Here is a 27,830-nt window from a genome sequence, read left to right on the forward strand (position 1 = left end):
GAAGTCAGCGGTTATGGCTCTCGCACAGATGTCAAGTAAGGAATGTGGAGAAGTTTTGGCTCACCATAAGAAAAAAAAAAAAAGGCAGAAAATATAGTGCATTTAAACAGCAAAACCAAACACTGGAGAGAAATTAAATTTATAAGGATGTATCAGTGCTCTTCCAACTGCTCTGGCAGAAGAAGCAATACCAGCACAGAGCAGTAACCCTTAACCCCAGCTCTGCTGTGAGTAGTGCAACACTGACCCACTCCAAGAACCCAGACTCACCTCCCTTTAGAACCAGTGCTTGAGAAAACATAGGCCCTGTATGTGCACAGGTACATAAGGACATCACATCAGTCTATGCCAGACACTGTGGGCATATAATCTCTCTCCAGCACCTGTTTTCCTCTGTTAGCTGACTGGTTATTTTCTCCTTCTGCTTTGAGGTTCTCCAGCACTAAAACATGCCACACAATTTAGCTCTACAGCTTCTTGCTTTCCTAGACTGGGGCCTTCAAAGAAAAATTAATTAATCAGCAAACATGGTTTTAGGAAGTACTGTATAGGAAATGCTTTATAGGTTATCAAAATAAGATGTGGCTTACCACATTGGAACTTCATGCTACAATAGTATCAAAGGAAACCACAGTTTCACTTGTGCCAAAAATGTGTTGGAACTTTACCAAATTATACACATACAAATTTTCTATGTAAAGATCTGCAAAGGTAAAGCAGAGTCAGGATTTTCGGCCTTCACAAAAGATGGCAAATGCTACAGGTGGAACACAAAGTTTGAAAGTTGCTTCCAGAATTATTCTGCCCTGGCAGAAACTCCTGAAGTTGCACAGGAGTGTGAAGAGACCTCTCTATAAGTGGCATATACAAACAGATATAGTGCACTTATACCTTGTAGGCATGCAGAGGTTTCAGCTTGAAAGAATTCTGCTCACTGATTGCCTGAAGTGTGGGGGAGCAAAAGAAAATGGGTATTTAGCATCTCTGTATGTGTTGGTTGCAGAACTTCATGAAGTGACATGTCTCTCAAACATCTGGCCTGATGCCAGCATCATCCTTGCACTTTGTGCTGCATGGAGGAGTACTTTTTTTTTTTTTTTCAGTTAAGTTGCTTCAGCAAATTCTCCTGTTATTAGGAAAAGACAGCACTGTAAGGAGAGTTGTCATCTTTATTTTAAAATCTTATAGCAATTGATTTATATTCATTCTATTGACACCAATTTTGACAAGTTTTGTGTTCCATTTCATGTAAAGGAAATTCCATAGCAGACATCTTAGAAGGGTGGTGGGTAAAAGCCTGTAGGCTGTTTTTAATTTTTAAACCACCTTCATAATTCAAAGCTACAGCCAGCTGAATTTCTGTTGGAATTGAGAAAACTTTATATAACCAGATCCACAGATTAAAATGATGCCAGCCAAAATTATATTCTAGTACAAAAAACAATTACGCAACACTGATTAAATTACTGGATCAGTACCTTTTGAGGTTGCTGAAATACACATTAATTAGGTTATTGAAGATTAAAGGTGGGGTTTTTATGTGAAGGATGGGAGTTGGGAGGGAAAGGATCTAAAAATAGTAAAATACAGTCATCATGAAGAAGCCATTTCTGCTGGTAAGCTACCAAACATAAGTCTTCTTTTTAAATTCAATTACCCAATATTTACAGAAGAGTCTCTGAATATCAAATCAGTTGCCATGGAAATATGGAGACTAAGCAGATAAACAAAAACAACACCTGAAATTAAATTGCATTTGAATGGACATGCAGTTTGCTTCCATCACTTGCATTGTATCAGGCATCTGTACACTGTGCAATATGTTTCATTCAACACACAGTTCAAAACCCAAAGGTAACCAAGAAAGAAATAGGCTGTTACAATTAGAATCTTTATGTAAAATTTCATACTCCACAAAACAATGCAATTGACACAGGGCTCACACAGAACATTGGGTGATACTTTGCACTCACTGTGATGGCTTGGAAATATAATTCACTACACAATACTCACAGAATATTTACAGAAAATGAAAGAAATTATTAGTCTCTTATAAATAAGGTGACCAAATATCCCAACCTTCTAGGAATACATGCAACCCCCTCCATGATGAAGTCATGTCAGTTATTTTGCTCTAATGAGCCTTCTCCTATCCCCATGAGTATTCTAAAAACAAAAGAAAGATATCACACACAACCAAAAGTAGTCACACAACAACAAAATCCCATTCTTGTTATAAAATTTAAATTCTCAAACATTCTTTTAGTACTGTCTCATTTAAGTTCTGTTTCTACTGTTTTACTTCAATGGGTTTCCCCTTTCCCTGAATGTGATGCTGGTCCCCACCTTGACAGGAGCAGGGAGGACTCTGGAGAAATGAACTGTAAAAATGCATCATCCCAGCAGTAAGGAAAACAAAAGAACATGGCTTGCAGGCAAAAGGAAAAGGAAACTCAAGACCCCAGTTGTGTCTAGAAGGGTGAAGAGACAATGGACATTTTGGTCACCTTAGTTACAAGTCTCTCTGTCACCTGCATGCATGGACTTTTGTTTTAGTCTGTAAGTTTGTTTGATCTCACAACCACACACGGTTTTATTCATACACCAAACTGGTGAACAGTGTTATGAACAGCAATAACAAGGATGGAACAACCTTTTCTCTCAGAAGTCACAAAACAAGGTACTCCTTGAAGTCTTCTTTCCAGCTGTGCATATGGATCTGTACAAGTCCCATCTCCTGGTAGCCAGCACTAACCCTGCAGGCATGACCAGCTCAAGCTGTGACCCTTTACAAGTTGTGCACGAGGTTGCCATTAAAGGTGACGTTCAGCAAGGTTACCACACATGGTTTGGGTACCACAGTTACCAGCAGATCACTTTAATGGTGACCAATATATTATAAGTTACTCCAACTACACACATATCAGAGAGGATTATTACAGAGACAATACTTTACACTCCTCTACCTGCAGCTTTCAGTTTGGTTTTGTTTGTTGTTGTTTTCTACACGGTGGTGGTCTCCCATGGCGCATAATGTGTTTTTCTAAACTATCCAGGATGGCAACAGCAATCCTTTGGACGTGGGGATCAGTGTGGACATTTTCCTTGATGTTGTACAAATGCTGCAAGCCACCTTCTTCAATTAACATGCTGCAGTATCTGGCGGCTGTAATAGGATTATAAAAAGGGAATTAAAGCCAGAATTATCTAGGGTAAAGGTAGGAGATACTGTAAACACTGATTCAAATCCACTTTTGTCTCCAGGCAGTATTTAAGACACTCCCTAGTCCACAGAAGTGCATGAGTACTTTAACAAGTGACAACAGAGTTATTTGGACAGGACTCCAGCTGTAATCAGGTCTCTTACCAGTCTGTCTCAGCTGACTGGAAAGTGCCCTATAATATGCACAGTATTCTCTCTTTCCCCCACCTCCTCTACAGGCATTTAAAGTGCACATAAACAAACCAGAAGAAATGGGAATCAAAAGCACTACAGTGTCTGTGAGTATCCAGGTAATAATAGCCCCTTTCCCAAAAACCTTGGTACAGAACAGTTACCAAAAAATGGTATCAGATGTACCACATCTTTTGTGGAGGCCTCCAGGCTCGGAGAGCAAATAGAAACTAGCTCCTTCCAATGGTTTGCTAAATATATTGATGGTGGCTTCTCATTAATTATAAGTTGCTACAAATGTCTTTCCAGGGTTTTTTCCACTTACATTCTGGAATTCAGTAAGTTGAAATCACACCCCCATCAGCTGCAGCATTATTAAGAGCAGGGAACAGCTATAAAAAGAGCTGTAGGGTGGATGTAATGTGCAAGCTCCAGAAGCTGTTATGGAAAGGTCAGGATGACTGTAATGCAATCCACAGGGCATTACCTCAGATGGGCCCAATTTCACCATTCATCTCAGTGGTGCAACACCAGACTTCTTTTAATGCTGATGTTGAGCATTTCGCTGGGGATCACATTTACTGTGGCACTACAAATATTTTAGCTGGGTTACCTCACTGAGGAGACTGTGACATAGACAAGCAGCAGCAGAATAAAAAAAAAAATACAAAAAAATTTTAAACCAATTACTTCCAGACTACTTTACACTGGCATCTATAGGAGGGGGTCAAAATAAAAAGCATTTCCTCTCCAGGACTACTAAAACCTTTCTTGGTACCAAGCACCAGAAGCTGAAGATTTTCCTCCAAAATACATCTTCATATTTCAGAATTAAACACTTTCCCCCCCACAGTAGGTTATTACATTTGCTACCAAACATTTGGTTTTTCTGCAACTTTGTCCAGAAGCTTCTGGCATCAACTACCATGAGAACTAAAAGAATTCTGTATTGGTCTCAAATCAGGAGTAGGCCCATGCAAACCTCAGTAGCATGTTAAAAGCTCAGATGGGAGGGCAAAAAAATACCGAAAATAAATAGAACAAATAGGACAACACAAACTTAACAGGACTGAGGCACAAAGAGAAATTACAGGGCCTTATTTTAAATCTGTTATCCAGATCTGACCAGTAAAACAATTGTGTCAGAACAGTCTGACTTCATAATGATAAATCTCACAGATTTCTGGACAGTACCCTGGGAACAGTGGCATTTTTATGAGCTCTATGTAGGGCAGCAAAACAGTATTCTGTGTGCAGTTATATATTATGCGATGCTATTGGTGGGTCCTGAATAGATGCCTTATCACTGCAGAAATAGAGATTTATGGGACAGGGATAAACAAGCCTAGATATGCTGCCATCAAGAAGATTAAAAACTGGCACAGAAAACATTTTAAATACTTTAGAAGAAGTCTGCTTTATATAGATACATTCAGGCAAAAAATTTCTGTCAAAGAAACCCCAACATTAAAAGCCAGGAAGGTTTGTCCCCTCCTACACTTAGGTATGGTTGGGGATTTTCTTTCTTTTTCCCAACAATTCTGCATTATATCAAATGCTCTCAAATCATTCTACTTCTCATTTTGCAGATGGGAAAGAGAGATTAGGAAAACGACATTTATGTCACAGCAAGTTGCTGCAAAAAGGCAATTAGAGATGAGGAATAACTATGGCTTCTGTTCCCACAGTAAGGAATTTGTTGCCCAGCATTAATATTTGCATATTCTATTTGAATAAAAACACAAGTGCAAGCAAAAAATGTAGTTAAATCTTAACAAGTCCACATTTTGGAATTAACACTACGCATCTAACAGTAAAATTTCAGTTAATAGAAGAGACATAAGGCACTTTCACTGCTCTCTTTTTCTGCCCCATTTAGTCAAGCCCCAAATGTAGTTTCTCCAGAGGATTAGGAGTGAGTACTCCAGAAATTCTTATTTTTCCCACTTCATGCTAGTGAATAACATACCAAAAAATAAGAATTTTAAGGGTAATATTTTCTCAATACATACGATTTTTGCTGCAGACGTGCTGCATGGCCCACACTGCCCATAACTGGACACCAGGTGTCATGAAACAGCCAAGTAGTGGGAAAAATGGATTGAAAGACCTATTAAAAAAGGAAACAGTTACTTGCTTTATTACTAGATACTATTACTTCAGAGGTCATATGTCTGTTCCACGTGTTAACTACATGTTAACTACACATGTTAGCCACATGTTAACTACAGGAGACATTGATAAATATTAAGAGGCTAGTCTGCTGCATCTAAAACTTATTTAAGACAGCTACCTGCAAATATCAGATGTAGTAGACATGAGGTATATTTTTTTCCCCAAGCTCTTGATCACAAGACAATATTTACCTGTAAGCCACCATCTCACATTCTGGGGTTGGCCAATTCAAAATGGCAGTATGCTGTAAAATACAGAACCAAGAACATTGACTGTTAAATACAAACATTGAAATAAAATAGAAAAGACTGTGATAAAATTCACCATTATGTCTGTACCAGCTGTTCGAGGAGAGATGTCCTCTGGCTGCGACTTAACGTCCAGGCCTGCTCTCCTCGAGATATCAAATGAGCAATAATCCCTGCTGCAAAGTAGCTGACTTCCACCTCCACACTGTGCAACAATTTACTGATGTGGTCTATGAAGTCCTTCCACATTAACTCAGAATGGAGTTCTTTCACTTCAGCTATGTTATTCTGGAATGGGGAAATAAATAATGAAAAAAAGAGAAATCAGCAGAAAGAAGATGGTGCGAGGGAGATAAACACAAACTTGAACTATATTGTGTGAGTAGATACAGACAAACACTCAGATGAGATCTCTGTACATCCAGGTGACCACCACATGCCAAAATACCACATTTGCTTTAGGAGATTTTTCCAGTCTATGCAGGAATTTGCATCAAAATGAAGAGGTTTTCTCATAAGTGATTTTATGCCATTAACATTTAGATTATATTAAATCAAAGGCTATTTTTAACATTCTCAAGCCCAATTTCAAAAAATTTCAGCAGTGAAAAATTCTGCATTCCACTGACTTTCAACCTACTTTTTGTATTTGGACTCGTGAAGCCTCACTCTCCTTTCTGAAAAGCTCTTTTTATTTACTGTCACCATCAATTTCAATACAACTTTTGAAAAAACACAAAACAGTCCAAAAACATGTCAATTGCAAATAATACACACTGCAAGGACTAAAGAATGTAAAAAACATTAGGATATGAAAAACTAATTTTTCAGAATAACATAGGGTAAAAAAAAAAAAAACCTTTCAAAATAAAATTTTAAAAGTATATATTTCAGACTGTTTTTCTTTTTCATCTCACCAAAAGTCCAAGAACTTTCTGTTGGATGGATGATTCAGATGGAAAAGACTGCGGATAAGGAAACAAAAAACAAGTAAATATTTATGCTTACTATTGAAACAGCTTTAATTACAAACCTGTGCTGCTAATCCACCACCAAGCCCCCCTTCCTCACCTCCAAGACTCTCATGAAAAGTTCTAGCCCTTGGTTTTCAATAAAGTGCCGACACGTTGTTGGAGATTCATCTGTGAGGTTCCAGAGCGCACTCAATGTGAACTTGAGGGTGGTATCTACAAGATTCTGATTTGTTTTCTGTTTAACTATTTGTAGAAGTTGCTGGGGAAAAAAAATCATCAAAATATCAATATATGTATTAACTCTTCTGCTTTTTTCTACACTAAGTGGGCAGTGTATAGCTGCCATTTATACACAGAGTAAAGATATACATGCTTAGAGTCAAACTCTACAAATTAGACCAGCTATTACACTTTTTACCTCTGCTCTAACACCTGCTAAAGGAATTCCTTTGTTTCCACAGTAATTACATGTGTAGGGCTAGTACAGATGACACAAAGCCACCCACAGAACTCAGAACCTTTACAGCAGTATTTACTTCACATATTCTCATTTTGAGCATCTTTCATCCTTAACAATGAATTTCAAATCATGATATGTCTTGCTATCTTACTTCGCATTAATTGTGTCAAGTTTTTCCACTTTGGCTTACCTTCTAAATAATTTTCACATGAATACACATTAACATGTTCTTAGAATTTTATATGTTTACTTTGTATCTTCAGGAATACTGCTAGTATGAACAGCTGGAGAGGATGGGATGGCAGGAAAGCATCTGACTTACCCTAACAATGAAGAGTTCTGCACCAAGCTGAGCTGTTTGCTCTGTTGAAAGCTGTAAACAAACAAAAGCAAATCAGCTTAGACTGATAATTTTAGACTTTAGAAATGTTATCCCATCATCTCAAAGCTTAATTCCATACCTTTGCAGCAAGAATGGAAATTATGGCTACAGCCATCCTTTGCATGTTTTGATCTTCATGATTACACAACCACTGCATAACAAGTTTGGCTGCTTCAAACCTGGAAGTTTAAAAAACATAATTTTCATAAATTTCATAAGTGTTAGCAAAAGAAAGATGTACACAGACAACAGAAGTATGTTCATACCATAAAAAGTAGAAAGACACAGTGAAATTGGAGGTATTGTACGAGCCTCTGTGAGCTTTAAGCTGTTGACTTAGGGTCTCTTACTTCTAATTATATATCAGAGTGCACAGGAAGTGCTTCCAAAGGAGGAAGAAAAATTTGGCACAGTCTTCTGAAACAGCAGACCACCACACTTTGAAGTATTTGGACAAAACTTTTGAGTAGATAAACATCTGCAAAAAGCAACCCCAGAGAAATGCTGACTTCTGTTACATGGAATTAAGGATAGACCCATCCAGGTGAAGTTAAAAAAACCCTGTACAGCAAAGGATTTTGTCAGACCCACACTCAATGTATATATTTGGGTCAACAGGCCTAAAACAATATAGGCCAGATAAATTCAGCACACTGGAAGGATTTAAACTGAGCAAAACTGGGGCCAGAAACAAAGCTTCTGAAGAAAAATATTCTGCAATGCTCCAACTCATTTCAACTGACATCTAAAACTTGCCTGTTAAATGGGACATCCTGAAGGATTCTGTCACTGCATAGCGAAAGAAGGCAATTCTTTTGCAGCTGTGAGAAATGAAAAACAATTGCTTCATTAGAAACACAAAAACTTCGGAACACTTTCTTGCTATGAACATATTTCCCCGAGGTCCTGGGATGTGGAGAAACCTTTTGTTGAAGCCCACAAGACAGAGGACACCAGAGAAAGCAGAGGAGGTTTGCCTCGTACCTGCTGATGATTTGGGAAGTGCTCCATAGCCTTGAGGAGCAGGTGAGTGACGTCTGCCAGGAGCCGCACGGGCATCCCGGCCGCCAGGTCCTGCTTGGTGAGGTTGAAGACGCAGGCGCTCGCCGCCAGCTGCACGGGCAGGTTCAGGGGGTGGTTCCTCATGCCGATCACCACCAGCTGCAGCACAAGGGTGGCCCACGTTAGCTGCTCACACATTTGCACCCAGACCCCAAGAACAATCTGCCTCCCGCTCGAGGCCACAACGATGACTCACAGCACCCAACTTCTGCCTCCCGCATACTTGAGTGAGAAATCCATCTGGTGTGATTTGAATTCTCAAGGAATAACGTTTCCTTTTGCTCAGCAATTCAAAGCTGGCAACTTCTACTGCTCCAAGTCCTTTTGCACAGCTTGTCGCAACCTCTCAAAGAAGAGGCTGCACAGATTGCAAGAAATTCCTAGAAGGAGCCAGGCTGGGATAGAATCACCAAACCCTTTCAGAGGTGAATGAAGCAGGACAGTTTCTGCAGTGCAACGGTAACGATGTAGTGCCTTGCTGTGTGGTGATGAGACATTTGAAGTCACATTCTGAGCTGCTAGGTCAGGACAGATTTTTTGCAGCTTCTTCCTGAATGATGTTTTTGGCTATGTATATTGATTGTGATCTCACCAAATAAACACCTAATAATAATATTTTTCTTGTTGATAACTGACTGGTAAAGTCCTTTTGACATCGATGCCAAATTTAAGGCCACTCGTTCAACATCGAAGAGGATAAGAAAAATAAAAACCATGAGTCCTATTGGTGCCTCTTTTTAGGATCCCTACATCTCTAACATTCTAGACATGGAAAGCCAATGCCTGGAACGAATTTCTAAGGAAGTTTCTGGGCTCCAGGTTACAGCCCCATACAGAACACTAACATATCCATTCACCCATTACCATACTGGAGGGTGACAGTAGAGAAGCAGTCACTGAATTCTTTCCTTATTATTACTGTTTCACGAGCATCAGCAGAAGGCACTGCTGTGTCTGGTGAATAGGAGTAGACACACTTTTGATTAGAACCCTACCAGATATGATCTAATGACAGAATTCATCATCTGAAGTATATTTCATATCATCAAAGGTATGTGAAAAATTAATTTACATGCTACTAAATTTAGATAATTTCCATTAGTAGAGAAAATTTTTGCCTAACATAAAACGCTACAGGGCATCTTCTACATCACTTGTGTTTAAATAATTCTTTATTTTTATTTAACATTACAATTATAACCTTAAAAAACACAACAAAAAAGGTAAAAGCTTATAAACCAATTTATACCAGGGTTTTGGGGATGAGCTCAGGAAGAACACATGAGAACCAATTTTACCTTTAAAATTTCAGGCTTAGTTTTTTCCATTACATGTGTCAGGCTGAATAAATGAAAGAGTGCTTCTCTCACAAAGAAGGCCCGCTCACTGTACCGCTTCAGTGCTTCTGAAATCTGAGTTTCATTTGCTTCTCCTGACACCTGTGAACACAGAAATAATCTTTAGTTCAAGATGTCAACATTTTACTTGCAAAGCTTTGTTCTCAAAAAACTCAAGCTGCAGTTACAAAGGCAGTGATTTGGCCAAGTCCTTCAGTAAGCAAACAATTGACAGCCTGCTCTAGTTTCCATCTAATGATATTTTCTGTTTATAACTGTAAATTGTGTAACTGGTTTGTTCCTAAGTCCTACTATTTAATGAATCATTGCTGCAATCACTGGTTTTTAAAATTCTTAGGGCAGCATGCAGAACCTGTTCTACCTAACATGGCACACACAAAATAAGCAAAATGCTCATATATAAAGTGTCACATTCTGTGCATCCTGTATTGTATACAGGCATATTTTTTTGAAACTTCTGATATCAGGAATATATTATAGCCTTGAGAGAACTGAGAGCATCTTGGATTTTGTTTTTTATTCTCCACTGATTAGAACAGGGCAGCCCTGTTTACTGACATGTTGTACAGCCAATTATACCCTACATGAAAAATTTCCACTTGGTTTCATGTTCTCAACTATAATATCTGCCTAGTGTTCCTAATCAAGTTTCACATGGCTGCTGTAAAGATAGTAATATTTTACCTCTGCTGTTTCCATGAGTTCTGTGTCTTGTTTACTCTTTAGCAGTATCTAGACTAAGCAGTTGAATATTTCAGTAGTTACTAATGAATTTAGGTCACCAAAAAAAAAAAAAAAAAAAAAAAAACAAATCATAGCCTACAGTCTCTTCTTGACAATTATGCCTTTAAAAAAAAAAAGGAATGCAAACTGTATTTTGCTAAGCACAGTGCCACAAGTCCATTGTGACTTTCACATTACTAGAACCTTCTTCCTTCCTGCCTTTTCATGGCACAGACAGTTCTATGAAGCAAGTATTCTGAACAGCAAGGATTACATTGTATTATTTTATACCAAACATGAGGTATAACCTCCTGATGCTGGATATCATCACACTAAAGGGGAACTTGCTTTCTCTATGCAATTCAATATTGAGACACTTTGCTATCAGCTGTGACAACTAAATACTCAAGAGACCTGGCCCTTAACAACTGTCAAATGTTTCAGGGGGGAAAAATACAAAATTGAGAAGCTGTTTTACTCCACTTGCCTACAACAAGAGCATTCTGAATTTTAAAACTGAAATGGAAAAATAGACTTGCACAGGAGACAGATTAAACTATGGACACATTAGGCTCTCTTCCTCTTTCTTTCTGCAGCTTCCACCATCCTCAAGACACAGCAGAAAAGAAAACTCAGTGTCAAAGATGATATAGCACTGACATGTCTAAAACAACTTTTTTTTAATTAATTCTGACCTGCTCATTCTCCAATAACTGCCTTCAGATTTTACAGAACAGAGAATGAAGTCTTGTTGCCTGGCTCTAAAAGATAAATAAATGCGCTTCAGAAAACATAATCTCATCCTAAGGGGCTAAGTAATTGAGGATTTGTTCAAGAAGAGGAAGTCTTTCATCCTAAGTTATTGCTTCTTAGGTGATGTATTCATCACCAGAAGACCTTTCAAGATGGGTAGAAATATTGTAAGAGGAAATAGCAGCAGTGATGGAACATAACAGCAGCTGAGTGATTCAGCTTTATTGTATCTGCTGTGTTAATCACGAACTACTCAAAGCTTATGCAAATTCTACCTCCACCCCTTACACATTGCTGACTTATGCCAGATACTGTCTGGAATCCAGGGAATATTATCCCACTAAGTGACTTCAAACAAGACAAAGTTCAGCCTTCTTAGACATGCAAAATCAAGACCTAAGGTTCACTGAAAAGGCACAGAAAACAGATGCCTCTTACAAGTATATGTATATATACAGTATTATGTAAGTTTAGCAGTTTGTGTCAAAATTAAGTAGGAATTTCACCTAAAGCCTAATTATAATTAACTCTTTAAAAAAAAATGAACCTACACACACATATATTCACAAACTATTAGCCCTATTTTCCCCGCACATTATATTTTTTCACTGAAATTAATTCCCCCACTTAACCTTCAGGTTTCCTTCTCCTGTTAAGAACTCTGAGTAGCCGGCATCAGTAGCTAGCAGTCCTACAAACTGCATCGTGGGCCGCTGCAGAACGAATGCTTGTACAGCTTTATCTGTGACATGTTTTCTTCCAGAAATGTCCAAAGACACAAGGTTAGGCAAGATATCTTTCTGTTCCAGTAAACGAAGAGCTATGTCCGACGTGAACTGTTTGTCATCCGAAATATCAAGGTGATTCAGGTACTTCAGTTCTCTTATAACATCCAGAATCTGGGTCGTGGTCATTTTCAAGCATTTCAGGTGGTGCATGGTCAAAGACTTGAGTCGGTCTTTGCAGGTGAGGAGTGCTGTTATGTCAGTGACAGAGGTGTTGGATATATCCAGGCTTTCCAACCTGGGAAGTGAAGCAACATCTGCCAAGTCCTCGTTGTAGAACAGCACGTTGGTGATGCTCAACGCACGGAGCCCGGAGAGCTGACTGAAACACCTCTCATAAGGGTCTTCCAGAGAAAGAGTCAGTGAGTTCAGCACCAGGCACTGCAGATTCTGCTGGATCCACTTATTGCTGCCCAGTCCACTGATAATGTCTGTGATTGTTATATCTGCATTGACCCCCGTGGCATCCAGCTCCACCAGCTTGTGATGGCAGAAAGCTTTGCGGAAAGCCACGGCTGAGATTTTGGCTTTGCGGATACAGGCTCGCTTCAGGCGCATCTGGTTGCCTCGGAAGATGCCCACGGTCCCATCGTTCAGAAGCCCTGTGGGAAAACAGCATCAGTGCTTGGCTCCAGTGTTACACACCACCACTTTGACATTAAAGACCCAAAGGGTACAAAATGTTGGCAGAGAAAATTAATTACAAAGTAGTTTTCCTTGGATCATTACACCACTGATTCCAAAACCTCACGCTTGCGATCCTGCTTTGAAGATTATGAGGTCATGTTTGGAAAATTCCAGGTTTAAGAATAGGACAGATAAATAAGAAGCAGTAAATGCATGTTACCTGTTTGGTTTAGAAAACGGAACACAAAATAAATAAAATATGGGTATGATTCATAAACAATTAGACTGCTGCCCTCATTTACTGTATTTTTCTCACTGAACTGGTTAGAAGTGTGCTAAAAGCGGAATTTCAAAATTTCTGAGTGCAATTCTCCTCTGGCCACAGTTCCATTAACCTCAAGATTGCACCACCTATCAGTGACTTATTCTCATCTTGCTTTAACTACATAATCTAGCATTTCACTGAATTCTTAAGAAGAATCGATACTAAATTAAGCTAATTAAGCTCTATATGAAGAAGGTAGGAGTGTTGCTCAGAAACAAGCTGAATGTGAGAAAGAAACCTAAGAAGTGATTCAAAGAATAGAAAGAAGAGGGCAAGGAAAGGGTGGGAAGGAGAAAACAGACAGCAATGAAAAAAGAAAAAGCAACAATCTTGTTTAGTATCTTTTTACTCAGTAGAAAGAATGCATAAGTAGCTTTTTCTTGCAAGACACTGGCAACATCCTAACTGAAACAACACATGGAGTTCCCTGAATTATCAAAAATGCATTGAATATACAAATATGAAATCTTGGTGTCTTATCAACAGAAGGATTACAAAAAGCCATGCGAAGGGTACAGTTGCACAAGCATCCATACAAAAGGAGTAGGAAGAACACGTCCTAGTTTTGCTCCTACAGGGTTATAAATGTCAATACTCCTAGTTTTTAATCTCCTACCTTCACACATACTTAAAAAAGAAAATGAATTAAAAATGCAATATATTTGAATAGTAACATCATTTCCACTACAGTTTGGATTTAAGTCATGGGCTAGTAATTGCCTCTGTGACAAAGGCAAATATAAAGATTTTCTTTATAAGAGGAGACTTTCTAAGAAGAGACCTTTCTAAGAAGCAAATGCTTCAGGCACTTCTGACCAAGTAGTCAGGGGACTACTTTCCTCTTTTGTAGGGAAAGCAAAAATATGGGATGGAACAACAGGTACGGAGCAAAAAAAGTAAAAGCAATAAATATAATTACAGTTTGGTTAAAGTATCACTAAAATACTTAATTTTTGCTAATCTCTTCATTTAAGGACCAAAGCTCTCTCCCTGGCCTACCTTAGCCACACTGTGTTTACCTGCCACACACTTTTTTCCATCCTGCATTCTCTGTGTTTGTGGTATTTTGGTGTCTGGAAATGTCTTCACCACTTCCAGCACTGGTAGGAAGTTTCTGGTAATTCAGTTTCCTTGAATCTGATTTCTTGGGACTACTCTAAATAATTCCTTATCAGAAAGTAGCGTATTAAAGATTACTCTTTTTTTTATGAGTTTGTCTATTTTAGGACCATTCTTTCTGTTACTTCTGACCAGAACAGCTAGAGAAAACCATTACTTGCCCAGTAAGACCCAAATAAAATCTGCATCTATAGGATAGGGTGTTTGGTCTGTTTACAGTAATTTTTGTTAAAAAATGAGACATGACACAAGAAAATTCTCCAGCATCTCAAGGAACAGGTCTCTTATCTCTACTCTAGCACAATTTATACCTTGATTTTTGCATGATAAGAAATTTTATTATACAAATTTTATCATGCTTAAAGCAAGCAACTGAGATAGCAGCCCTATCCTCAGAGAAATGCTGACAGAGAACCAGTAAGCCAGAACACAAGATGTAAGAATACCATAAGCTGTTTACACCACTCTAAAACTGAGTGCTTTGAAACAAATAATTCCATGTCAATAAAAGTGTTAAGAGAGATGAGAAACTGTTTTAATGAATCACAAAGTTTTTTTCTAACTTAATCACAGGGGCATGCAGTAAAAAAAAAAAATCAATTAAATGCTCTTCAAGAGGTATTGTTGCTAGAAGTAGGAGAATCTTTTTTGGTTTTTTTCTGAAATGACTGAAAGAAGATTGAAGAATGTTCAATAAATGGACAGTAAAATCATAAACCAAGACTAAGAACTTTCTATTTAGATCTATGTGGCAATGCAAAGCTCAGCTGAAGCTGTGTAAAGCAAAAATAACAAAAATTCTCTATTAAGGGATTACAGAACACAGTTTTAACAGCTGCAGCAGCAGATTCTACTAGAAAATATAGCAGAACTGCAATGTCACATTCCAGTGAAATAAGTTCACCACTGACCCACAAATGATTGTTTTTACCATGAAATGCCATCGTCTGCAGCAGTCGATCAGCCACCTCTTGAGGGAACATTCCTGGCTCCTGCAAGCAAAATGTTCCATCTTGCCTTTCTGTGCAGAACTTCTCTAGGTTGGCAGTCAGGAAATTCAAACAGATATCAAGTAAAGAATATGGAGAAGCTTCCTCCTGCCATGTACAAAACACAATGAAACAAAGGGGATTTAGTCAAGTCATTCTTTCTATGAACCTTCCATTACTCTATAATGTATTTTTTGTTAGTCTGGCAAATATTACAAGAGGAGATGTCTCCCTCAGAGCCACACAAAGTCAGGTCACACAATGAACAACTGGCCAAACCAAGGGCAGCCTCCTTCCCCTGTCATCCCCAGAACCACATCCAGTCACATCTGCTGTGCTTTGAACCCTACTTGTGTTCCCAGAGGAAGAAAAGCAATTGCTGAAAAATAAATTTAATTTATGAAGTCTAACAGGAATTAATCAATCAAAACAGACTGAAAGAAGACTTAAAAATCAAATTATACTTCTGGATTTAAAATATTTCTTTTAATCTTTCATTTAAGTCAATGCGTATTAGAAGTCTACTACCAACCTACATAAGAAATGCAGATATTGCAGATAAATTGCACATATAGGAGCAATTTTTGATACTGAAAAGGACAGCTAGAGCTTCACATCAAAAAATGAAACCCCAAAAGAACTGGCTTAATTCCAAATCTTGTGCAGCAATAAATTAGCATCTATTAGAGTGATCCTTTTCCTCTTTCCAGGCACTCTGCACCTGGAAATCATCTATAGCAGAAGTCTGGATACAAAGGATAAGGCAGAATATAAACTTGATCTTTTGCCTCATAGTTCGAGGTTGTACACTGATACATGAAAATCTCAAAGGGTTTTTTTATTCCATGCCTAATAATAACCCACTGTTTTCAGCCACACAGATTAATCAACATAAAGAATGACTCTCAGCACTGTGAATCATCCCCAGCACCACACAAAAGAAGGCAGAGTGACTGGTACATACTCCCCCAGACAATATTGAAAATAACAGCATCAACTGTTGTCAGATCTCATCTGTAGGAAAAATAGTAGTTTCCCTTTTATACAGAAAATTCTGGATAATTTCACCTTTCTTTCTCAGCTCATTTAACTTCTGTTGCTTCGCTTGCCTAATACGCTGATCGCAGGAGTACTGAAATATGGAAAAGGTTATAGAGGAGAAATATAAATAAGGTTACAGAGATAAGTCTTCTAAAATAAGGTGCACATATTTGAGGACTGGGAGGTACCACATTAGGGCAAAGATAGAATGGAGTCGATCTTTAATGAATCATGTATTAACAATTAGAGACTGCAGTTTAATAGCTCCTGAAGACATAAGCACAATCTTGGGAGGCAAAATCTCCAAGTTATTCAAATGCAAGGTCTTTCTGCAGCTTTTGACATGCATATTTTATTCCTTTAACTCAGTTTTGCTAAGTGCTTAAGTTCCATTATTTTTTAAGCTTTATTATTACATTGTATTGTTACAAAAACAGGAGTTACTTTGTGATGCAACTTGCTACCATACCAGGAAACAGCAATTTTGGCTGCCTCCAATCTTAAAATTCGAATGAAACAAAGGACAGACTTTGGAATTGTGAATGTCTTTTGTTTCTTTTTGTTTCTTTGTAGTGTGCAATGATGCCTGACTATTTTCAAATAGTACATTATCTATATGAGATGGGAAAATTTCTTTTTAAACTTGAAATCAATATATATACCCAGGACTTCTAAAATAGATGATGAATCAAACAAAAATCAGAATCTTTACTCAAAGGTGTATGAAAATCATTCCCACTGAAGCAAAGACATCCACATCTCCATTAAATCTTGTGTTTCTAATTTGATGCTCAAAGATGACAAAACCAGAATACTGTCTCTCTTCATTCCTCCTGGAACTGTTCCTTCCTGTCTGCCAGAAAAGCTGAAACACTTTGATGTATCAGTGAACAAACTCCAATGAGAATTTTTAGCCCTGTAGATAGGCCACTGGCATATGACTCAGAAAACTATTTTTTCAACACCTCTGAGTGTCCAATCTGTCCTTTGGAAATGCAAGTTTAATTTTTACATAATCCCTCTGGAAGTTCATGCAAGGTATCTCCATACAATCAAGGAACAAAAAGCACAAGCAGGGATCAATTACACTTACAAACAACACAGTTCTGTTTTTATTAACTCCACTCATTCCCATTATAGGAGACATTTGTAATATTTCTTCAACTTGCTGCCAAAAGGCCGAGGAAACACCCCTGACAAAGGCTCCTGAGGTAACCTGGGCAGACAGGCAAAATGTTTTTATCTGTATCTAATAAAGTCCTCTGACAAGCATCCTAAAAACAATTTCCCAGACTGCCTGCTGCTGAAATAGAACAACTTAAATGCAGTCTGGAAGCCTTTCATGTGAGCTGGAGGCATTCATTTTCTCACTCCTCTATACTTCAAGACAATATTGCCCACTTAAAGTTGTATTTAAGCTCTTACAAGGTCAGAATTTAAGTGGTTCATTTCTCTAGCTCTGCTTTTGAATGTCAGGCTGAAGACAAACCTGCCATTTGTTTTCTGATCACTTTCTGTCTAATGAGACACTATAAATGTATGTCAACCATAGCAGAGCACTTGAAATTTTTTGTTATTATTTAATAAACATCACCCAGAATTTTTTAAGTAGAACTTCCATTATGCTATTTTACTTTTTCACAGTCATCTTAATTATCTGATTCTTCAATTAACCTCACAGTTTCTTTCATTATATCAAATTAATTGAGTAGTCAGGAAACAAATATAAAAATTAATTCCCCAAACCACAGAATTATGAATTACATGACGCAAGCTGGGGTGCCTTCATTAACTAAAACATACATTATGAGAGTAATGTGACACATCTAAAACCTGGCTAGCTTATGGAATAGAATAAAAAGTAGAATAATTGCATTTAGATGGGCTTTTAAAGGCTTATTTGCATTAATTTTTTTTTTTTTAAGTTTTAAAGTGCTCAATATAATCAAGGCAAACCAATAGTGTGCAGGGGGATGGGGTAAACTGCCTGGCCACTGCCCTCTAACAGTAATCCAATACAGAGGTGAACTGAAATGCAAAACCAGCTTCAACTTGATGTTACCAGCTCAGCTTCGAGCTCCCACCCGTTGGAAAGGTTCTCCCAAAGAATATCATCATCCACATTTTCTTTTGAGAATTCCATTAATCAGCTTTAAATACTATTAGAATATACTCAACAAATGCTACTCTATATTTAGAAGTGCAGTTAAAAAGCAAAAAGAACTTAAGGGGACACATTAAAGCACTGGGAATAAGTTAAAGAATCTTGAGGCAAACATTATAAACCCAGTTTATAATGGCTGTGTGTGAGTATCAAAATAAAATCCTGTTCATTTGGGGAAGCATCACCAGGGAAGTACCTGCTTATATAACAATACCCAAAGAAAAATAACAAACAGGTGTAACCGCTGTTTTCTGTCAGTCAATACAATCTAGCTTTGCAAAGAAAAAAAAAAATTCCACTGCTGTGTGGGCCTTTCTCATCACAGAGGTTATGATCCTACCAACTCCAGCCTGACAGATTCAGCTCCTACAGGCTCTGTCTCTCACACTCATTAAAAATCAAATTTTTTTTTCCATCAGTAACGTTTTGTTTTGGCTGGTTCTTGTTCCCCCTCAATAAATCAGTATGTAACACTGGAAGACAAATACCAATTTCATCTCTAACAGAGCCATGTCTGTGATGTGCTCCCCAAGTTCTACACCCAACTGCAGACTCAGTATGACAAACCCCAAACATGCAAAGTTTCTGTAAGCCAGGCCCCACCTGCTTTTCCCTCTCTGAAGTCTCAAAATATGAGTTGGGTACAGGATTAAGGACTTTTCAATTTGTGGTGGTCATTTCTCTCAAAACATTAACAGGAAAAGAAGAGGTAATTTAAAGCCTCAGTTTTGGTGTTGTTTGTACCATGTTTTCCAGCTGTTTTCCACCTCTCCACAGCCCCAAAACTTTACTTACTTTCTTAAAATGAACATTCTGAAAACAATTAAGAAATAGCAACTCAAGCAACAGCCACCAAAATTCCTCTGAGTGCTAAGAGAGGAAAGGCAGTGAAAAACAGTTTCATGATTTATGCTACTAAGAAAGCTTTATGATTATCCCACTTAAGTTAAATGGAATTAAACAGAAGTAGGTGATTTATTAGCCAGACTCAAGGAAGGATTATGCTCAAAACTCCAATTTAACGTTAACTATTCTGGCACAAGAAGTGGGAATACAGAGATTAAAGCTGCTACTGATACAAAGTCAGCAGCGATCACAAGAGGCCTAAAATTAAATAGTGCCACATTAGAACTATATAGTAAGGCCACATATTTCAAGATTAATATCAAGAATTTCAGAGATGAGTTCATCAATTAGAAGTGACAGAGAGTGGAACCAGAGTGGTGTGCTGAACCACAAAAGAACAGGGTGAAGTAGCCAAAGAAGGTGCCAGGAAAAGCACCAAAAAAAGAAGGATCAAGTAACTTTCAAGACACTCAGGAGATCTCACAGGGCTATTTATGTTAAAAGCTACCTGCACCATTTCAGTTTAAAGGTGACAGCTACTAGAATACTCTGGGGATGAAAAGCACATTGGGAATAGGACATAAACCCAGCTTTTCTTAGCCTAAAAGATCAAAAGGTGAGACATACAAATGCTACCTATAAATAAACACAGCACAATATATATAAACTATAGACAGAAAAAAAATGCCATTAAAGAGAAGCACACTGCAAGCACAGCAACAAAGGTATGTAGAAATGCCATGAACTGGAAGTTTTGCCATAAATTTAGACATCAGTACATAGTTGAGCAATGAAATTCTACCCTAGTTCAGTGATTAGAAAAGCAGGCACAAAATGTACCTACTTCAACAACAATGACACACAACTTCATTAGGGGATTGACTGAAATGAAGCTTTTAATGACAAGGGATGAGACTAGATTGTCCAGGAAGCTCCTGCTAAGTCTTTGAAAAGCAAATATGCACACTCATGCCTGGAGCAGAGGAGCAATCCAAACAGATCCCATATGTTCTGCTCCGGCCTGTCAGGAGCAGGGAAAGGCTGCTCCTTTGGCAGCTCGGCGCTGGAAGAGCTCAGCGAGGCCCACGCACCGTGCCTTGGCACGGCTTCCTCCAGACAGACCCCGGACACAGCAATTCCCAGTGGGAAGGTGCTGTTGTGGGGCGGGTGGAGGCAGGAGCCGGAGGAGGCACAGCCGGCTGGGCAGTGTGAGCCGGGCTGTGCCCTCACGACTGCCGGCCAAGGGGCTCTGCCCCGCTCCGCCCCGGCGGCCGCGGGTGCTCGGCGCCGCACGGAGCCGTGAGGGGCCGGTCAGGGCGGCGGGTCTGGGCCGGCCGTCATTGCCCTCTCGGCGCCCTGGGGACACCGGGGCACACCGAGCCGGGATCGAGCCTCCCTCCCTGCCGTCCGCCGGGTCCTGGGCGCCCTTTTACATAACAGGCGGCAGCGCCGCGGTTACACAACGAACGGCGGGGCTGCCCCGGCGGCCGCGGTACCGGCGGGAGGAGGGGGCTCCGCCTGAGCCCCTCAGCCGGGTTTGCGCCGCCGCCATGGCGGCCCCTTCCCCGGGGTCACCTCCGCTACCTGCGCCGGGTCCGGCACCCGGGGCTGCAGGCGAACAGCTCCCCTTCCCTTCCTGCCTCCCTCCTTCCCACCGTCCCTGCCCGCCACAGCCACCCCCTCACCATCGCGGCGCTGGGTGCCGCCGGCGAGCGCCCAGCCAGCCGGTCCCGTCGCTGAGCTCCTTCTCTTTTCGCTTTTTTTCTTTCCCTCCCTCCCTTCCCCCGTGTTTACCCCCCCGACCTGGAAGTAAATGTTGCCTCAGCCGGCCGGGATCCCGCCTCCCTTAAAGGGGCTGCGCCAGCACAGGTTCGTTCCGTGCTCGGGGAGCGGAGCCTCAACACTCGCGTTTACGGCTCGAAGTGTGGGGAGAAGGGGCCATTGCTCAGCAAAGCGCATCGGCCTCTCTCGCTACGAGTGTGTGGGACCTTTTCTTCGGCATGGTTGCTCCGGTGGTGGAGCCGGGACCCGAGAACTCTGAGGTGCCGGTGCGCGGCCGGCTGGGGCAGGTGAGCAGCAGCTCTGTGGCCCTGGGGACCTTTCACAGCCATGAACTGGCGTCAGCTTCACGCTTCGTGCTCTCAAGCCTCTGCACTTTAAGTTTCCTGCACAAACTGGTTTATTCTGGTAATACGAATAATAACGTGCACCAGTACAATAGGTTCTGCCGCCTGCTTTGGAGGGGAGCTTTGCTGTAAGCATAAACCATTCCGTACAAAGTAATTTCAGGTTTCAGATAACAGTAGTCGTGAAGAAAACACTCTCCCAACCAATACATACAATGCACTGTTGGTCAAGAGAATACAGTTATTTCTTATTTCAGGATACAAAGTAGAGAGTGATACAAATACCTTATCCAAATAAAAAAAATTAGAATACAGAATTTATGTAAAAGAATTGATGATTCTACATGCAGAAGCTTTGGGTAACTGTTGTTTGTAAACCAGCAAGACACATAAATAAATATTAAGGAACATTTGCTGAAATTATTTATGTTTCTTTCTTTACAAGATGGCAAAAGATTCTATAATACTATGAAACACAGTTTCACCAGCTTAAGGACTGCATAACAAAGGTCCATTATAGTTCCAATTCTTTAGATTAGTCTGCTCATGTAGAGAGAATAAATTACATGCTCAGGATCTGACAAGCACAGAATTAAGAATCTCCATGTTCTGAATTTAACCACTTAAAAACCTAATCTGCTTAGAAGAAACAACTTATATAATTATGGACGCAGATATTAGCTTAGATAAGGAAGCAGCTCATACTCTTATTCTTAGTCCATTACGTGTTTCTTCCACTTCGTAATGTCTTTGCAAGCTTCCAGACTGTTCCTTCAGTGGCTATTAAAATTCACTGATTCACTCTGACCTATCACCAGATGTCCTGTTTTCCGAATTTATGATAGGAACTGGGCTCAGGCAGTGAAAACTTTCAGTGACAGCCTGACCCCCTGCTCCCAGTGCCTGTTCTTAGCCTGCCTTGCTGTACTCAGGAGTCCACTCCTGGTATGGAGCAGCCATATGGTTGAGTTGGCACAGGCTCAGCATCGGCATCAGAAGCTGCAAAGACAAAATCCCAGCAAGAGCAGACTCTTCAAGGATTTAAACTAATAAACTCAAGGAATTTCTACTGAGCCTGTGCAAACTGAAATGTTTTCAAAGCTGTATTTCCAGAGAAACAGTGTTGCTGGTACAAAAGCAGTTCATCTTCTAAAGGCCCCATCCAGAATGGAGACTCACACTAACATTCTCAGATTGCAGCCAGCACTGACCAAGCAATGTGCAGTCTCACACACATGCCATTAGGTTTTGGTCAATACGTATTGAAAACAAGAATTTAGCTGCATATGGAAAATGTGTTTTAATGCCACACCAAATTTTTAACTGTCTAAAAAGTTTTAAGGAAATACTGGTGTTTCAACTATGCACCTAGCAGGGTTTGCTGCCAGTCCAGCTGGTGATGGTTGGTCAAAATTAGCTCTAGCTCTTAATAAAGGATAAAGTTTCTTCCTATGGGAGACTGCATAGGATTTAACTGAGTTTTATTTATCCCAAAAATTTGACAAGTTGGTGTTATTCTACTTAAATAATCAAGGACAAAGCATTTGAAAATACTGAAAATATTATTGGAAATTTATTTTAACTCAAACTCAGATTATTGTAAGCAATTCACCACACAGATTTCTAATGTGCTATTTTACTCACAAAAAATTCAACTTGTGTTTAGTACTGCTGGAATTGGATAGTGTGCCATGTTTTCTCTAAGTATTCTATTATTACATTTGGGTTAAATTAATCCATAATGTTGTGGGTGCCCATCCCTGGAAGTGTTCAAGACCAGGCTGGATGGGGCTTTGAGCAACCTGGGATAGTGGAAGGTATCCCTGCCCATGGCAGGTGGATTCTCAGATCCAGGAGAGCCAGGGTTCTTTGTGTGTTCGGTGCTTACCCGTTTCTGGGTGTTCCCAGTGCCCCAGCACTGCCTGCTCAGTGCAGGTTCCAGTACTTCAAAAAGCACCTGTGAGAGCTTTTGTGGTACCGCAGAAAGGAGTGGTGGCTGGGAGCAGTCTCTCACAGCAGCACCTCTGTTCTAAAACGGTTTTGGAAATTATCGAGCTGTTAATCTAGACAAAAGTGTGCAGGAGGGAGATTGAGGAATAGGGAAAGCAGCCGTGCTCCTAGGCCATGCAGAGCACAATTAATGTACTGTCATGTCTCAGTCTGTGGGTTGTGCAGAATCAGACCCCGGGAATACGCATCCGGTGGCGCAAAACTCTGAAATTAAAGTTCTAACAGTGTGTTATCGCTTAAAACTGCTGAACCGTCAGAGTTCCCGATGACCCCGGGAGCGCACAAGAGCAAGGGCAATGAGAGGAGCTGTAAGGGAAGGGGTGCGAAGGGAGGCTGGGGAACAGACGGGGGGTGTGACCTGAGGACCAGCCGGCAAAGGGGCGGGAGAAGCGGCTGGAGGGGCGGCCACGGGAGGGGCAGGAGACTGGAGCGGAGAAGGGGCGGGCGGAGCGGGCGGGGAAAGTGCGGCCCCGGGGGGCGGGGAAGGGACGGCCCCGGGGCGGTGCCGAATCGAGCGCTCGGCGCTCGCGGGAGGCGCTACCGCCATCGCGCCGTGACCCCGCGCGGCCATGGCCGGCTTCATCAACTTCGCGGACGAGGAGGAGGTGCGGGCGTACCTGGAGAACCTGCACGTGGAGTACAGCTACCAGTGCTTCAAGGAGAAGGACCCGGACGGTAAGGCCCTACCGCCGCCCCCCGCCCGCCGCCGCGGGGCCGGCGGGAGGCTCAGCCCGTGTCCCGCGCCTTGCAGGCTGCCAGCGCTTCGCCGATTACCTGGACGCCGTCAGGAAGGACTTCGTGGCGGCTGCGCGGGTGCTGCGCGACAACTGCGAGGTGCACGGGCACAGCGAGAGCTGCTACAAACTGGGGGCCTACCAGGCTCTCGGCAAAGGTGGGCAGGGGGGTTCTGGCGCTCGGGCCGCAGGTGACTCCACCGGGCAACCTGTTCCGATTCCTGGCCACCCTCACATCTGCCTGTTCTCCTGACCTTGAAGGAGAAACTAACTGTCCCGCCCCTTTTATGGTCACCTCATAAAAGCTGGGGGAGGATGGAAAACCTAAAATTGCTTCCTTCTGAAAAATCAGCTTTATGTTAACTATGTATTATTTTTTTATAATTACAACTATTTAACAGGTATGTACAGCCAGTGCTCAGTGTTGCTCCATATTCAGTTCACAATATTTCTTCTTGCCAGACAGAAGAAAGAAAGTAAGAAAGAAGGAAACTCACAGACTAGTAATATGCATACCTCAGTAGTCCCCAAGTCTGTTCAAAATGCATTTGCTGGCACAGTAATGGAAAGCACTTAAATTAGTCATAGACCTTCCAAATGAAGGTAGGAAGGAACAATAAGGAACAATATTATTACTGTTCTAAGCTAGTAACAATCTTGGTATATACTGGCAATATTTGCCTAGTGTAAGATATTAAATCCATGGATGCAGTAATGGAAAGAGTGTTTTGTGGGTCTGGTTTATTTTTTGGATACCGGTGCTGTTGTGCTTACTAGTGAGGGGAGGACAGTTTTCTAAGTCAAAGACATTAACAGAATGTTTGTCACTGAGACAACAGTAGTGTCTCTGAAGTCCTAAATGTTGACTGTAGTATCTAAAGTGACGGATGCCATATTTCCACTGGGAAGCATCCTGCAAAGCAGAAAGCTCCCAGCAGTTTTAACATGTCCTCACAGTAATGTCTTGACTGACAGGTGGACTCAACCCAGATTTGAAAGCTGCCTACAAGTCTTTCGTGAAGTCCTGTGAGAAAGGTGGGAAGAAGTCAGCAAACGCATGTCACAGCGCTGGGCTGCTGGCGCAGGACGGGAAAGCCAACAGTGATCAGCCTGACCCTGTTGCTGCTAGAGACTATTACACAAAAGCCTGTGATAGCAATTTTGCTCCCAGCTGCTTCAACCTGAGTGTGATGTACCTGCAGGGAACACCTGGGGTCCCCAAGGACATGAGCAGTGCCTTGAAGTACTCGCTGAAAGGCTGTGAGCTGGGGCACGTGTGGGCTTGTGCCAACGCCAGCCGCATGTACAAACTGGGAGATGGTGTTGAGAAGAATGATGCCAAGGCAGAGGATCTGAAAAACAGGGCAAAACAGTTGCATAAAGAACAGAAAGAAGCTGCAAGTTCTCTAACATTTGGGGAGTAAAACTCACAGTTGTAGATATTAAGACTGGTTTTTAAATGGCAAGTGAACTTGTTATTTAAATGGTGAGAGTACAGTTTTCATTTAAATAAATGTCCTGTATTTGGATGTGCAAATAAAATTATATTTATATGGATACAACAAATTACAATCTCTGCTGTGCATTTCTATGTTTTTGAACACACAAGTTCTTGAGATTGTTTTGCTTAGACCATTCCCTTCTTTTTAAGGAAGCCAAAAACTTGTGGTCTTTTGGGCGTTTTCCCGCATGGTTTCAAGCACAAAAGATTTCTTTTGTGTTCAACACTTCAATATCCAGGTTTGTGCTCTGACCAGTTCTAACACACAAAAATCATAACTGCAGGTAATCCCAGCTTGGGCAGTCTGAACTGTTCCATCTCTCACAAGCATTTTCAGAACTTTGATAGCTTCACCCTTATGTGAGCTGCTCTAAGTCATGGATATTCATCTGTAATTCCGTAGGTCTAGGCCAGTTCCTAGCTCCCTTAATTCCTCCAGTTGCCAACTAGTTTGTGAGAGTGTATCTGCCTGTCATATGTGCCTGGGTGCTTCAGGCTGCTCTCCCAACACGATTGCCCCTTATTTGATCACACACAAATCATTTTACCTTCCTGCTAGCTTCTGGAACATTATGTTCTATTTTCTCTAGTTCACATTTGAGGAACAAGGTGCTAACTCATCAGTTCCTGGACTCAAATCCATAACCTATATATGTGCAAACTGTAGCTAAACATACAGATTCTGAAACAGCTGTTTAAATAAGCAGGGCAGTGTCTGTAAATATATTCATGCACTGACAGGATCCTTTGTAATTTTGGTGTGTGTGTAAATATATGTGACGTTTGTGGTATGTATGTTTTGCTGTAAATTTAATGCTCAGAATCTGAATCCTCTGGCTCTAGACTAAAGTGAAGTGGGATTAAAAGCAACATTACTTTGGCTGTGGCCACAAGTGAAAGCAGAGTTGCTGGAATCTTGCTGCGTGCATAAATTAAAGCAGTTCTTCCAATTTAAGAGAGTTCTTGGGAAGGATGTTTGCTGCTGGAACAGAAACCCGAGCTGCACAGCACAGCAGTGACACAGGCACCCTGTAACAACAGATGGCAGTGTGTGAAAACTGCACACTGGTGTGGCTCTGGTGCAGCCTGGAAAAAAACAAGTAGAGGTGGCAAAATCAGAGTAATTTTCTGTTTACAGTCATTATTTTTTGGCTGTTCAAAAAGGTGAAGCTCTTAGAGGAATGCTCTTTGCCTGATTTTTTGCTAGGTACTATTCTGGACATTTGTTTCACTTGGGAAAGGTAAGTAAATGCTACCTCTGTGGAGTGTTAACACTAGTAATAAAACAGTTTGGAATCTGTGTGTTCTGGAGTAGGCAATTACAGGTGGGTCAAGGCACTGGAGAATTAGGTGGTATTTTAAGCCCTGTAATGCTCACTGCCACAGAGTGTTCAGATCCCCAGCCCAAGCACTAGAGCAGTTTTCTTCCAGCAGGACTAATGACTGTCAGTGATCCTGCCAGGAACTTCCAATCAACACAGCAAACAGGCACCAGAGAACATCCTCAGTAGAGTAACACTGTGGATAATTAAAGCCATATATAAAGTGCATGTTGTGGGGAGGGTTTTTCATAGCACTCGAGAACTCACAGACTTGCAGAGCTTAAATTCCATAAAGGAAACTGTTTTCATAAAAGCTGTGAAGTGTGTAAGATAAGTTTATGAAGTGTCATCCAATTTTGCACCACTGGTTGAAAAGGCAAACCCAAATTAAGGAAGGCTCTTGTGTTTTCAGGCTGTCTCTGAACAGTTTGCTGCCTGCTCTGGGCACACCTATATCTTTTTTTGCACAAATACTGATGACAGATGCATTTAGATAGCTAATGCCCTCACCTATATGACTCTTTTCCCTCCAAAGTGACAAAGCATCCAAAAAAAGGTCAGCCAGTCTCATTTCAGTGTATTACAAATTATATGTGCTTAATGCAGTCTGTAGCAGAGTATATACTGTATGAACAGCAGTCTATTCTCAGCCTCAAGATTCTGTTCAAGAGACATAATCAAAATCTTTAGAGGTGAAAATTTTCCTGCAAAT

The 27,830-nt window shown here is 40.7% G+C and overlaps 2 protein-coding genes across 2 annotated transcripts; one reads left to right on the forward strand and one right to left on the reverse strand.

Annotated features, from left to right (window-relative positions):
- Positions 1–1,149: 1,149 nt before the first annotated feature.
- LOC103815027 (protein zyg-11 homolog B) lies at positions 1,150–23,956 on the reverse strand. Its single transcript, XM_009088735.4, has 14 exons — positions 21,111–23,956; positions 15,317–15,482; positions 12,162–12,916; positions 9,994–10,134; positions 8,618–8,794; positions 8,390–8,454; positions 7,713–7,812; positions 7,574–7,624; positions 6,889–7,050; positions 6,735–6,782; positions 5,908–6,105; positions 5,761–5,813; positions 5,407–5,504; positions 1,150–3,166 (listed from the first exon to the last, which is right to left on the reverse strand). The coding sequence occupies exons 1-14, from the start codon at positions 21,111–21,113 to the stop codon at positions 2,976–2,978; spliced, it is 2,208 nt and encodes a 735-aa protein (XP_009086983.1). The 5' UTR covers positions 21,114–23,956; the 3' UTR covers positions 1,150–2,975.
- Positions 23,957–24,035: 79 nt separating this feature from the next.
- Positions 24,036–25,861, forward strand: LOC103815026 (cytochrome c oxidase assembly factor 7). The gene is made up of 3 exons (XM_030226829.2): positions 24,036–24,236; positions 24,313–24,453; positions 25,271–25,861. Exons 1-3 carry the CDS (start codon positions 24,131–24,133, stop codon positions 25,717–25,719), a joined length of 696 nt encoding a protein of 231 aa, XP_030082689.1. The 5' UTR covers positions 24,036–24,130; the 3' UTR covers positions 25,720–25,861.
- The last annotated feature ends 1,969 nt before the right edge of the window (positions 25,862–27,830 follow it).

The sequence above is a fragment of the Serinus canaria genome, chromosome 8, assembly GCF_022539315.1.
Source record: "Serinus canaria isolate serCan28SL12 chromosome 8, serCan2020, whole genome shotgun sequence".
NCBI classification, from domain to species: domain Eukaryota; kingdom Metazoa; phylum Chordata; class Aves; order Passeriformes; family Fringillidae; genus Serinus; species Serinus canaria.